At 35.9% G+C, this 14,509-nt stretch overlaps 1 protein-coding gene across 1 annotated transcript in view; it reads right to left on the reverse strand.

Moving 5' to 3' along the window:
• LOC132702363 (A disintegrin and metalloproteinase with thrombospondin motifs 12-like) overlaps positions 1-10,510 on the reverse strand; it is a 49,331-nt gene extending 38,821 nt beyond the window's left edge. Inside the window, exon 1 of the mRNA XM_060670947.1 lies at positions 10,414-10,510. Within this exon, the coding sequence (XP_060526930.1) occupies positions 10,414-10,501 (88 nt within the window). The 5' untranslated portion in view covers positions 10,502-10,510. The remainder of the gene's footprint in view (positions 1-10,413) is intronic.
• Positions 10,511-14,509: the final 3,999 nt, after the last annotated feature.

The following is a 14,509-nucleotide window of genomic DNA, read 5'->3' on the forward strand; positions in this document are numbered from 1 at the left end:
ATTCTTTGAAATATATAAATATGGACGTAAGTCCTTCGACTAGTGTTGCTCGTATTGTGTATATGGTGCTATAGAGGTCTAGAAGTGTCGCAAGAGATTCATCGTCCATGAGGTTAAGCAGTTTTACATTTTTGTTGTTTTTAAGTGCACTTTCGATTTCTTCTCTTAATATTATTGGTCCCTCTACTATGTATGCATCCATGGTATTATCTTATCTGCTTTCATCGTTCTAAAGAAACAGAACAGGAATGATTGACGCTGGCAGCGACAAGAAGCTCGGGAAAACTTTTCGCTTCGAGCTGCAATACGATCGGTCCGCACTGATATTTATTAACCAAACAACTGCTCGAGTAGTAAATCCGAACCTACATTCTCTACAATCGTGACTGGGCGACCCGTGTGGACGACACACGCGTCGTGAAAACGAAGAGTAGCAAGCGCTATCGGGTCCGCCGCAGGAACGTATCGCAGGAGAGAGTCGATGCGGAACTTGCCCGCTCCTCTAGTCTACGTACGATCGCGTAACGCGGGGGACAAAATTAAAGGCGGCGGCGACGGTCGCAACGTATCCCGCAGCCAATCGCGGAGCGTCGCAGCGACATTCTTGGAAGTCTCTCTCTCCATCGTACCCGCTACGTTGTTGCATATATCCGATTAGGCCGTAAATTAGCAATGTCTCTCAGGGACTCGATTTTGTAATGCACCGTGCAGGGACGTACTGATAACGTTTTCCTTTATACATGTCTGCCTAAAATAGTGACATCATCTGATGAGATTGGTTTCATGCGGATATTGTGTAATCTCTCTCTCTATCACCCATCCCCCTCTTTCTCTCTCTTATGTCCTTCTTCATGGTTACCATGTCCTTTCAGAATGTCGGTAATCAGTATGGCCAATCATAGCTAGTCTAAATAGTAAAGTGATGTTCATTTCATATCAGTCTCGCAGGAGATCTCCTTCTTCGACTAGAAGCACGCCTACCTGCCATCTTGCCTTGCAACTATCTTTGTAATAGACGATAGTACTTCCTCCCTCATATCAAATTCCCAAAATACTCTAGCTCTCTTTTCTTAAGTGCGTCAACAGCTCAATTTTCTTGTTTCAAGCTTGAGCGCGTTCGACATATTTTTTGTTAATTGCTTACGCCTTCAAGTCGTATAGGAAAATTGAAATTATAGTTTCAAATCTCTACAGCATACTCATCTTTCCAAAAGCGACGCTAGCTTCTTCAATTCTTGATCTTATTTCAGAATGGCTGCCTGCGCTACTTGTTAGAGTACTGCCAAGATGTTGTATTGGATTTACTTGTTTCTTACTGTGTTATTAGTATGGATGTTAATTAATTAATAAAGCAAAACTTTAAGAGACTAAGTGTGATAGAATTAATAATACTGGGTTGTGGAAAAGTGTGCAAGAGATGAATGGTACAAAGAAAGAATTCTCGATAAAGCAAATACAAAGGCAGGAGGGACGTTAGAAAGTTAAAAAAACATATTGCCGACTTACTCAATTATTGCTTCAGCAGCATTGGCCAATAACTGACCAGTGAGGTGTTTTAGACCAGTTTGATGACCAGCTTTAGATTTGGATTGGGAAATATCGGCGGAAAACCGAAAAAGAAAGGGTTTTAAAATGTTTAAAAAAATTATAATAATAATAATAATAATAACAATAATAAATATTATTATTATTATTATTATTAATTTTATTATTACTAATATTATTATTATTATTATTATAATTCTTATTGCAGCAATTAGCGGAAATATTAAATATAAATCATAAAAACTAATATTAAATCATATAATTAAAAAAAAATAAAGAGAAGACTTCTCAGTACGGGTAACCCGACGCCAATCAAAGTTGCCTAGGTATCGCCTGGAGACCATCATAAAATAAATCACAGTGCGATGATACTTTTTTGAAGGTAACATATTGTAAATAGGGTTTTGAAAATTGACATTGGATCCGCGGAACTGCTGTAAGAAAGTTGATTCATGTCTCCCTTTCAGCCGCGGCACATAAAAACGTAATTGTTACAAAAGAAACGGACAATCAATTCGGAGGGAGTACAGCGAACCTTCTTGCTAGAAGATCATGATCAACTCTGTCAGCATGGGAACAATACCACCGAGCCATAGTCCTAAAATTTGCATTGCAAAATATGACACTATTTAGACACTTGTTTAATTGTCCTTTGTTATCTCGCAAATCGTCTTAACTTTTTTTTTAAGGGCGACATATTGGATTTTTCAATCACACTTCTTAAAATTAGATCCTAATTATTTTATAAGTAGGTCATGATTTATTTGTCACCATTTTTCTATCTAATGATAGCTGACAGTGAGACGTCTACAGCCTAGATTTGGAATGAACAGGTGGACGTCATTTGGAATTATATCGCTTGCAAATTGTTTCTGTCGTTGTTGACTTTTCTTGTCTATTCTTTTTCAAGACTTATTGAGAAGTCGGTCTTTACGTTCATGTTCTAATCATAATTCAATGTATATTGTATTAATGACAATGTTAAATAAATCATGGCCTACTTCTAAAATAATTAAACTAAAGTTACTATTATATTGTTATTTAACTGTTACGTTAGGTCCAAGTATGACTATGGCTCGGCAGTATGGCCACCAATATATAACTGTCACGCGTAGTCCATTGAGAGGAAGAAGATACTGAAAGGGGAGAAGGTTCGCTGTCCTGCCTCTGAGCTTATGCAAAGTCTTCAAATTTGTATCATTTCGCTGAAAGTTCATTACCGAATCGATTCTCTGTTTCTTTTGGAACAATTACGTTTCCGTGTGCCGCGGCTGGAAGGGAGTCATATAATCTACTTTCTTACCGCAGTACCAGAATATCCGATTTCAAAATCTCATTTATAATATGTGTATTACCTTCAAGAAACCATCATCGCGATGTGATTTATGTTATGATGGTATCAACGCGATACTTAGGCAAATTTGATTGGCGTCGGATTATCCATACTGACAAATCTTATCTTTTTTTTTCTTTTTTTTGAGTTGCGGGTTTTAAGATTTGTTTTCTTCTTCTTCGGCATTTTCCTTTATGAGTTCGCTGTTTTTATCCTCCACATTTCAGTCCTTACTCTCAGACCTCAACTATTGCATGTCTAATGTATGTCTCCCATCTTAGTGCCGGTTATCCTTTTCGTCTTCTCCCTGGAAGTTCCCATTCCAGTACTCGTTTTGGCCACCTTTGTTCTGGCATTCTTTGTACGTGACCATCCCATTATAATGTTCTGTTTTCCTGGTTATCGAGCATTTTATTCTCATTCGTTGCCGTTCTTAATTTATCAGTTCTTGTGACTTGTAGATATGTTCTCATAAAGTCCAATCCGAGCGTTCTTATTTCGCTTCTCATCTTTGTTCTCATTGGCCATACTTCTGCTCCATATAAGGTGATATTTTGTATTATGCTTTGGAAAATTCTTTTTTGTTTTCTTTAGTAAAAGTATTGTTCCCTATTAGGCCATGATGTGGCTTGTTTTCCGCGTGCCATTTTCGTCTCTAAAACATGTACCTTCTCCGTGTATTGTCGATCCTAGATACTTGAAAGTTTGGCAGCTATTATTAACTTCGTCCCATAAATTCCAATCTAAATGTGCAACTTGTCATATGTAATAATTATATAATCTTTTCATACGTTTTTCTCCAACGTTCATTCCTTTCATAGCTTCCCATAAATGTTTCCTGGGACACTATCATACGATTTTTTCTAAGTGAATGAATGTCATATGTGTTTCAATGTTTAGCTTTATTATTTTCTGTGACCTGTCTCGTGAAAAATATATTGTCCAGGCATGATCTAGTTTTCCGGAATCCTGATTGTTTTTGCTTAAATCATCCATATGTTGTTCTATTTTTTCTTTTGTTAATGTGGCGAAAAGTCTTGCGACTGAGGAAATGACACTAATTCCTCTATAATTGGCGGTTGTTTATATATGGAAGACATGTATGACTAATTCCATTCTCTTGGAATTTCTCCTTTTCAATTTTATTAAATAATACTTGAATGAAAGATACGACACTTTCTCCTCCATATATCGACAACTCCATTTTTATATCTCCTGAATCAGATGCTTTATTGTTTTTTGCCTTTTTAAGGCTTTGTTTATATTTTCTTTCGTGATCAAGTATTGACCTTTCCACTCATTAGGAGTAATCATTTGTACAATACTCATGAGTTTATTATTGCTTCTAATATTTTTTATTTTTTTCCATGTTTCCGTTGATCTATTATAGCCAATTGTGTTGTCTATGTCTCTAAATAATCTTTCCCAGTACTTACTTGTCTCTCGCACGTCTCTTTGTTTCACCTGCCTTCTAAGGGTGATTGATATTACTATTATTATTATTATTATTTTACTTTGACAGTTAATTTGAACATAAATGATTTTTTGCCTATAATTCCCAAACAAATTGGCGAATCATAAATCTGAACACGTCAATAAAAAAACATATGAAATATACTAAGGTTCCTTTAAAACTTTCCTTATTTAACATAACCTTTGCTCTAGGTATAATACGAGCGGAAATCCCTATATAGAGAAGCAACTCTGTGGCACAGTCTCATGAGACCGACCGACTATAGCGATATCAGAAGCACAGTACTTAATCTAAAATCAAACCCGCATTTTAAATTATTGTACAAAATAGAGATCTTTCCAAAAAAAAAATAAAAAGCCTGCATAAATCTGGAGGTAAAACAAAGCCTGCAAACAACATACAAATTTCTTTCGCAAGCATTGTAGAATAAATATTAAAAACCAGGACATCAGCTACCCCGAAAAATTTGAAATCTTGCACCACCGTTAATTTGGGTTCCAGAACGGTAAATCCAGCCAAGATGCCATTACTCCACTAACAGAAAAAGTCTATAAATTATTAGCTAAAAATGCTAAATCACACTGTATTAATTGAGATATTAAAAAACATCGTAAACCGCACTAAGCTTAGATTAGATTAATGTTTTGGAGGGTACAATTAATGTCATGTCTTTAAAAAGCGTGGACTAACTTACTGCTTACTGAACGACTCCGGAAGAAATGAAATAAAAAGCTCCAGAAGTGGTTCATGTGCAGTTAATCTGGAGAGACGAAATCACGTGAACATGTATAGAGAAAATTTCAATTCTTCAATCGACTGCCGATCGGAAATGCCAACATGTAATTAAAGAAATTGCTCTCTCTAATTGAAAGCGATTGAGCAGTGTAAACAATAAATAAACTCGACGTATTTTTATGCTGCCGACAGCAACAAATTTAAGGTGAGAACCTCGTACAACATGCTTTACGAAAAGAAGAGGCCCGCATCGGCTTGCAAAAAAAAAACCCAAAAAAAAAACAAGACGGGATACGAGTTTAACTCAACGGTAGTTTTATCTCGCGCTCTTTTGTGCTGTCCGTCAGATAAACCGAACTCAAGGCGATCTTGATCTCGATGACCGAGGATTGCCACAATGGTCGAGATCTATTGTATCGATAATTCGTTTTTTTTTCCTCGCTCCGCTGTTTAAATAAGGCCAAGAGATCGACCAAGCTTCGCATGGTACCAGCCGAGAATAAAAACACCGGATAAACGAAACAACTGTCAAAATTTTTTTACTGCTTTAACTTGGCCGCCCGACAAAATCCGTGCACACTCGTGCTACGCATGATATAAAAATGTATTGGTGGCAATTGATCCCCCTGATGGTGCGAGGTAATAAAAACAGAGATTCTGTTCAGTACTAGCGAATTTAAGTGGTAAAGAGTACGAGGAAAACAGGAAGGCAAGGAGAACCTACCAAAAAAAACGAAATATGAGATTCGAAGAAAAAAATATGTGGAAAACCACCATGGAAAACTTTTGACATCACTGCATCAGTTTTTGTTGAGTCGAACTTGCTAACGTTTTGCCAGTCATCCGGTTGGGTTCTTCAGAGCTTTACTGAAATTCTGAAATTGAAACCGCAAAAATCCTTAAAAAATCAAATCCTTCTAAATCTAATATTGCAAAGCCCGAACGCATTGCCCTAAAATCCAATCCCGACATCGTAATCCTAAAAGCAGATAAAGCTCATCAACATAAATGAACATCAGGAAAAGATTCGAGATATTCTTACCGGCGGATCATATCGTCAACTTAAAAAAGATCCTTGTCATCTGTGGAATGCATCTGTTATTAAGGCTTCTTCCCTATCAGACTCCGTGAAATAGTTTGTTTCTACGGACTCCCAAAGATAAACAAACCAGGATTACCCCTTCGATCTATTGTCAGTACCATTGGTTCTATCATCTAGCAAAATTACTAGCTTCCTTATTAAAACCCTTTCCTTAATTCCTTTCACTTCATTGAACAATTATAAAGCATTAGATTAGATACTCAAGATATTCTGGTTAGTTTCGACATAGAATCCTTCTTTACTAAAGTCCTTATTCCTAAAACTTAATTGAAAAATGCTTGTCTGGAATGTATATTTTCTTACAACCGTCAAATTTTTGAACAACCGTCGTCAACAACAATGAGTTCTCCATTATCACCAGTTATGGTGAATATATTTATCGAAGCCTTTGAGAAGAAAGCTCTCGACCCCTTCCATTCCATCTAAAACCAAAATTATGGAAACGCTGCGTCGATGATACTTCACCACAATCTTCCAATAGCAATAAGGCCGAAAGCAATTTCACACTATCCACTCTTGTCCTTTCTTATATTCAAAACATCACTGACCACATATCCAAAGTTCTAAAGAAATATAACGTCAAAACCAGATTTACAACTTGTCCGAAAATCTCTCAACATCTTCGATCCATATGCGGGAAAGAATATATTGAAGAAACCGAACGATAAATATCAACTAGGTTCAAAGAACATGAAAGAACCTTAATAATTAGACAAATATACTCATCAGCGCACAATTACCAAAACCGGACATAAAATTTTATTAGATAAAACTAAAATCCTTGCATGTAATCAATTCTTCTACCAACGAAAAATCGGAGGGTCGATAGATATCTATAAACAACTTACCAATCTTAACCAACTAGTCATCCGATGCGTTGTTTATGCCCCTCATTTAGCTCCTCCCACAAGCAGGCACAGAGTAGCCAGTTTCAGTCAAGCTCCGACGAAGCCAGCAGGACGATTGGCGAAACATTAGCAAGTTCGACTCAACAAAAACCAACGCAGGAGGAATCCAGAAGTTTTGTAAAATGTATTACAGTAGCCTGTGGAAGTTTCTTTCAAAAATTCACAATGAAAAACCTTGCAGCATATGAATTTTGCCTAAAGAAAGTATAAGTTGATTTAGTTGAGAGCGTTGAAATTGGCGATGGAAAGTACAAAGCAATCCGCATAGTAGAATGTAATTCTTGGCGATGACGTAACTAAAATTTAGTTGATCGACATTTTTTACGCATCACAAAAAGCTTTACTAGTTGATATAGGTGGCGAAAAGATAATCCAAAGTTTAAATAAAAGAATCTTGTATCGCTTTCTTTTTTCTTTTTTAGTTAAAATGTCTTAACATTATGTCTGAAATGTCTAATGCATTTTTATAAAAGTTCCACCCATACAAAGGTCCCTGATATTAACAAAAAAATGAAGGAAATCTTATCGTTATATATGAAGTTTAAGACTCTACTGGTCCTATATGTGGCGGAATTTTGATTGCTTATCTTGCCACCAGGTGGTGTTTTCTAAAATAATTGCAAAAAAAAATAATTTTGTCCAATACATTTCTTTAAAAAAAAATTATAATTGATATAATTGGTGTCAATACTGTATCAGTTGACTAAACCTAACTGTTAATGAAAATATTTGCGATCATTGAAAACGGCAAGGATATCAAAACGTAGTAATTTGAACCTATGAGTTATATTTTAGGCTAGGTTAAAGACCTTGAGATGCGGTTTTCACTAGACTATTGCGCCTTATTGATGAAAAAATACAATACACAAAGACAACCCCCTCTTTTTCGACTACTATTCCGATTTCATTTACAAGACAGGGTAATGTAATTATACATAATAAGTTTTAAAACAATATGCGGAAACTGCAAGATTTATAATTAAAATAAAAAAAACATAAGAGGAAGGGGGGGGAGAGGGGAGGGGGAGGAAGGGGGAGGAAGGAAGGAGAGAGATACACTAGATCGCGTGTTAAATTCACCATGTATATTTTATAAATCTTGAGTGGAATTTCACGCAGAGAACTTTTTTTTTAACTGAATCATCAACGATTTGACCGTTCGAAGTCTTGATTGTGTGAGCTGGCGAAAAAATCGTTGGTTATCTAAATCTACATAAAAGTTTTAGATAGACTGCTGCGAAATTGTAAGCTCATAATAAGTTGGCGTACTTATAATACGTATACGTATAAGATGGTCGTAATTGGTGTGTTTAAGCAGGAGAAACCTATTTCTGAACTAGAAATTTGAATTCGAGTAAAAACATTAAGTCATTTTTTAAAAGAAAATAATGTGGCATAGTCATATCTTTGTCTACAGTTGCCGGTTTTCTCATAAATGAATACTAATTTCTTATGTTACATAGCAATCAAAGCTAGATATGGTCTTAAAAAATGTGTCGAGCCCTTTTTAGCCACATAGCCAGTATGTGATGAAAATGTCAATAGTGAATTAAAGTTATATCAAGGCAGAGGCAGTAAATGAACTTTATTTTAATACATATCAATAGCGGCACCATCCAGGCAAGCGAATATTTCGGACGTTAAAAAATAATTGAACCAATAACGGAAGTTTTAAAAAGCCGAGGCAAAATCAAAACCACTTAAATGAAGAACAAGAAATTCGGGAATTGAATATAATTGGAAAAGTATTGGAAAATTTAGGCATATCCTCGCGAGCACTAGCTGACTCAACAAATGTTGGAAAAAGTGAAGTTTTGACTGCCTTAAAAAAGCATAAATTCAAGCCACATCCAACCAGAAAAGTCCACCATTTGTATTAGGGGGATGCCGGTAAAAGAATAAAATTATGCATGCAACTGGTTTATCGGAAATGCAATGAGAACGTTAATTTTCCATTGCCTGCCGGAATATTTAACAGATTCAATTCTTATCGCTGCAGAAAATTCTCATGCTTAATGTATCAAAATCGGCAAGGTCGCTTTGAGTAGAAATTTGCAAGGTAGATTTGTGGGACCTAATTTTTTAATGAAAATCTGATAGCGGTTGGTAATACAAATATTTTTCGAACATGTGTTATTCCATTTTTGGAAGACGCCATTAACTCTTGGAACGAGAATTTATTATCAGCAAGATGCTTCACCGCTCACAACGCACAGATTGTAAGTGAACTTTTAATTGAAGAGTTTGGCCAATATTGGATTGGAACCAGTGGCCTGCGAGATCGTGTGATCTAACACCTCTAGATTTTTTGTACGGAGAAGATTAAAAAATCTTTTATTTAAAGATAGAATTTTCCAAACCAAAGCACAGTTGGAGGAAGCCACTTGAGAAACGTTTGCTTCCATCAATCCTATAGAGTTAATGAATAGTTGCCATTAAGTACGACAATTTTTTTAATTAATAAATTAAAATTAATTAAATAGCATAGCATCTAAAATTAAAATTGAAATATTAAATCGTTCTTAGGTTTCGTGTTTTTCACAAGTTCTTTTAAATTATGCTATGGCAATGGCTATGTCGCTAAAAAGGGCTCGAAACGGGCATTTTTTTAAGACCATAACCAACTATTATTGCCATATAATATAAGAAAGATACATTCATTTATGAGAAAACGAAAAACTATAGAAAAGATCTGAGCTAATAATGTTTGTATTCGGGTCCAGAATTGTCATAGACAAAATGGTTATGGCCAATTTTCACAAGGACCTACATCTCGATTAGTAGTGAAGATGTAAGTCGATTTTGCCCTGCCTAGTTCAGAAAATAGTTTTTCCTGTTAAAACACCCCAAATGCGACTACCCTGTACGTCAAAAGTCCGCTAAAATTAAAAAGTTTTGCTTCGGGGACAAGTTAATTTAGGTAACAAAAAATATTATTGGATTGCAATGCCACTTAGTTGTGAATCTTCCAAATGCGTCTTGTAAAGGATTTTTATAAATTATTGCTACAGACCCGAGGGTGAGCCTTGACATAATTAACTACCAACTCTTGTGACACGGACTCTACCAACGCCTATCGACAAATATTTTCAGGAGTTGGCCCATTTTTTACGCAATATTTAAGTGACTTTCCGGTCAACAGCCAGTTGAATAGCAAATGCTTGTAATATGTGAAAACCGACTGAGTAGCAGAGACGACTTCTCTGAAAACATATTTGCATGGCCGAATTATTTAAAATCGCTCTGGAGAGCGTCATAGCCCTAAAGTACTCGCAAAGGATTTATGGAACGGACGCTATTATTGTTAAAGCCTTACCGTCGAGAGTATCTCCGCCGTCGCTTTTACCGATACAAAAACAAACACTTAAAGTCCAAACGGCACACGAATAAAAACTTAAAAGCATGTCCCCCGTTCCGCGATACGAACGGAAAACCTAAAAACTGACACTTGACCTGTCACGTATAAATCACGCAGCTCTCAACATTGTTGCGAAGAAAAAGACGTCCAGACTGACGGGGAGTTCGAGATAAGTGGTTTCATTGTTTAAAGGTCGCCACCGTCAGCTAGTTTTTAGGAAATTTACTATTTGCCAAAATGGTGGATCACCAATGTACCAGCAGCTTAGAGCTTAATATACAGGATAATGCCGAATCGATATTTGCAATTGCTAAATGTTATTTTTCGTAACCTCATCAAGTCCAATAGATACTCTTATTATTAGTAAATCATATCTAACATTCAGTCATTCAGTTTACAGAAAACCTACGCACCAGGCCCTATTGAATTGAATGACCATCCTCCCAGAAGTTATCGGTTATCAAACCTTTCTTTACAGACCATGAAATAAGGCACCTAACATCTGCTTTTCTCTCAAATGATTTCGACATTTGAGAGAAATACAGATACTAGGCGTTCCATTACAAATTACACTTCATCAGCGGTGCTGCCTTATATTCAAAACATTCCTGACCACATATCAAAAGTTCATAAAGTAAAACCAGATTTACCAATTGTCCGATCATAATTATGAAACTGGACATCAAATTTTATTGGACCAAACTAAATTGTTTGCATTCGACCGAATAAAGATGCGAAAAAATCAACTAAACATTTTAGCATGATGACGCAGAAACTACTTGAATTAAATGTGGATATACGTTAAGTTTTTATATTTACGAGAAAAGCAGGTCATAATGCCTATGATTATTCCAATAATGGGATTTTGTTCGAAAGCTCAGCTTCGTTAATCATATAAACCTAAAACTTTCTTTACTTGGTACAATGTTGGACCATTTGAAACGCCAGGTCCTTTAAATCAAGTGAAGTTCTAAAATAACTTTATTTTCCTCTGGTTTTTATGGAATCCGCAAACGCCCGCTCATTTCATCAATATTTGTCATTACAGATATTGTTTCTCAATGCAGTCTGTCTTTTGCATCTGCATCTATAGCTGTCGCCGCCTCTCCCAGTTTGCAATTTTTCCTATCATAACAAGGTCATTCCTCCAACTTCTCCTTGGTCTTCTCATCTCGTCCCATCCATTCTTTTTACCGAACCAAGTCAATAGTGTTTGTCTCGGTGTTCATGCTACGTCTGATCCGCTAGAGTTTCGATATCAGACAGCTTCGTAGAAAATGCATTTCTGTGGCCGAAAATTTTCTTTTATTCTCACATCCCATACTTCTGACCCAAATTATCTGTTTTAAGGACGTACCAAAATTATTTTTTCAGGTATCAAAAAACATCGTTTATACACAAATCAATAAAAATATAGCATCGAGGTTGTTTGATAATATGTTTCATTTGCTAACTGTACAGTATTTTGGGTACCACTGTAGGGAATCTCATTTATTTTCATAGCTAGGAAGCTATAGTTCTCGGGACAGTGTACTACTTTTTCCTCAAAGTAAAGACGTCGTTGACAAAATTTAAGAGCAAATTTAGTTCAACAAAGAGAACAAGGAAAGAAAAAAAACAGAGGATCTTGAAGAAATGTAAGTATCATTCATCCAAATTATGCCGTAGTTGGAATCAGCTTTTAATGCTTGCAATGCAAAGAGGTTTTGCAGTTGGGGTGTCGTGTTTTATTTTCTTCAGACATATAGTATATGGAAGTTTTGAAGGAGGTCTGACAGAAGATACCTAGAAACATACCTTGCACAATATATTGTAGGACATTCCCGGAATATTAAAGCACGAGTTTGGGAGAAATCGGAGGTTTTTTGGAGGTATTACCGCAAGGCTTGAATTTTGACGTTTCTCAATTCTGACCGTCATGCCAGTGAATTTGTGTTGTTGTACAAAGATGCATGCAAAAACTAACTATCGTAAAAAAAAGTATAGTATGCAACACGTTTGGTAAACTTTTTTTTCTACTCCCGTCTGTAAAATAGCTAATTACACACCGATATAGCGTGCGGGAAGCGTCACTTTACCACGTCCGTTTCATTTGCCACGGATCCGAGCCACTTCGGATATTTCCGGGATTTTACTGCAAGAGTTCGGGAGCATCGGATGCTTTCGAGAATATTTCCCACAAATTGAATTTTGACGTTTGGCAATTCGGACGATCATGTCAGTGAATTTATTCTTGTTATTTTGCGAAAATATACCCAAAAACTAACTGTTGTAGAACAAGTATAGTATGCAACATATTCGGTAGATTTTTTAAATCACTAGTTCATTAAACACTCGCTCCGATGGGCTCCGCTCGTGTCAAATAAACGCTTGAGTCAAATGCCGTTTACCACACTTGATTCAAAATATACTATTACCTACAGCAAGTAAAGAACTTTAATTTAGCCTTTCGAAAAATCGCTATTCAAAGGATTATACAAATGTTTCAATTTTTCATTAGCGGATATGGTCATCAGTTTGAACATTTGCTTTAAAAATTTGTATCTTTCTTCTTTTTTATTAATGTAGTTTTTTGTGTTACTATTATTATAAAATTTCAAAAACTCTTGTTAGCAATATCTAGCGTTTAATTGTATACTAATGTTTTAATGGCCCTATATTAAGGTAAGCATTTCTTTGGTAAAATTGTCATTTATTTGCCTGTCGCTTGAGACAAAGGGCATACTATTATATACTTTTGAGAAGTTAAAGAAAACAAATTTTATTTAAAAAAAATAACGTCCGATAACTTTTTAACCTAGCCCTTTATACCAATTGCGAAGGCGAAATTGAGTTTTACGTAAAACGTTATCCAAGAGGCAGTTTTCACATTTCCTATAAGATATATGATAGCTAGTTGTGTACCTTGAAAACGAAAAGCAGTAAACTGCCGCGAGAACCGGAACTGCCTATCTACCTCGCAAAAGCACGCAAAATGGGACAACCCGGTACCTAACCAAGTAAAGTATGTTTTTCCTGACAGATTGGTTTTACATCTAACAAATATAAAAAATGTTCTCTTCTCTTCCTTTCTCATTTCTTTTCCTCGTCCCTATTTCTAATTACGGTGTCTCTTTTATTGAGCCATAAATGTTTTTGTTTAGGAAGGACACATATTTACTATTCGTATTTTGGAATTTGCTGTGGCATGTATAATTTGTAGTTTAAAATAATAAACTTATACTTGGAAATTGTGACTTTACCAGTCAATCTATTTTGATAAAAGTTGTCCCATATATCTCGTGATATCGTTCTACGCCATGCTTGCCAACATTATATTTAACGTCCTTAGAACCGCAACCGCAAGTATTTTGCCATGCGGCATTGAAAACGAAATGAAGATCCTCCATATACTTCGGAGACAAGTTGACTTACAGTCTAATTTATTATTCACGCCGATTACACGGTAATGTCCGTTTTAACCGATGTACTGAATAGCTGCGATGTTATCGGCGTGAAAAATGGCAGCTCGTCCGACTACAAAAGGAGTTCAACTCTCGACGTAAATCAAATTAACATATCACTGACAGCGTACACGCATTACCATTAGTTGTTAGTAATGTGGGTTAAAACGGCAATATTATCGGACACAGAATGCTGCCGCATGCGCAGCGTGGTCTTGCTGACTACGTTCATTTTAATTGACTTCGGTTAAATATATTTAGAAGATACGGTTTGTATCGAACTTGAAATTTCACATCTACCCATTCCAAAACCTTTCCTGAAAATATGATATTGATATTGATATTAATATTGCTAGTGTAGTTTCGGGATCGCAGTGTCTTTTGTTTGCGGATGATTTGAAGATATTCATTCAGAGAGACGTGGACAGTGTTTGCATGTGGTCTAAGATTAATAGTCTCGCGTTCAATGTAAAGAAATGCTGTAGTTATTAGCTTTTGTCGTTCGTTGAGTATGGTTCACAATCAATATAGCATTGATGCAATCGAGATCGAGGCCGTCACTAGTATTAAAGACTTGGGTGTTTCGATTCTAAACCTTTTTTTTTTGCGGA

Source organism: Cylas formicarius, unplaced genomic scaffold, assembly GCF_029955315.1.
Source record: "Cylas formicarius isolate icCylForm1 unplaced genomic scaffold, icCylForm1.1 PGA_scaffold_5__7_contigs__length_24384050, whole genome shotgun sequence".
In the NCBI taxonomy this organism is placed as follows: Eukaryota; Metazoa; Arthropoda; class Insecta; order Coleoptera; family Brentidae; genus Cylas; species Cylas formicarius.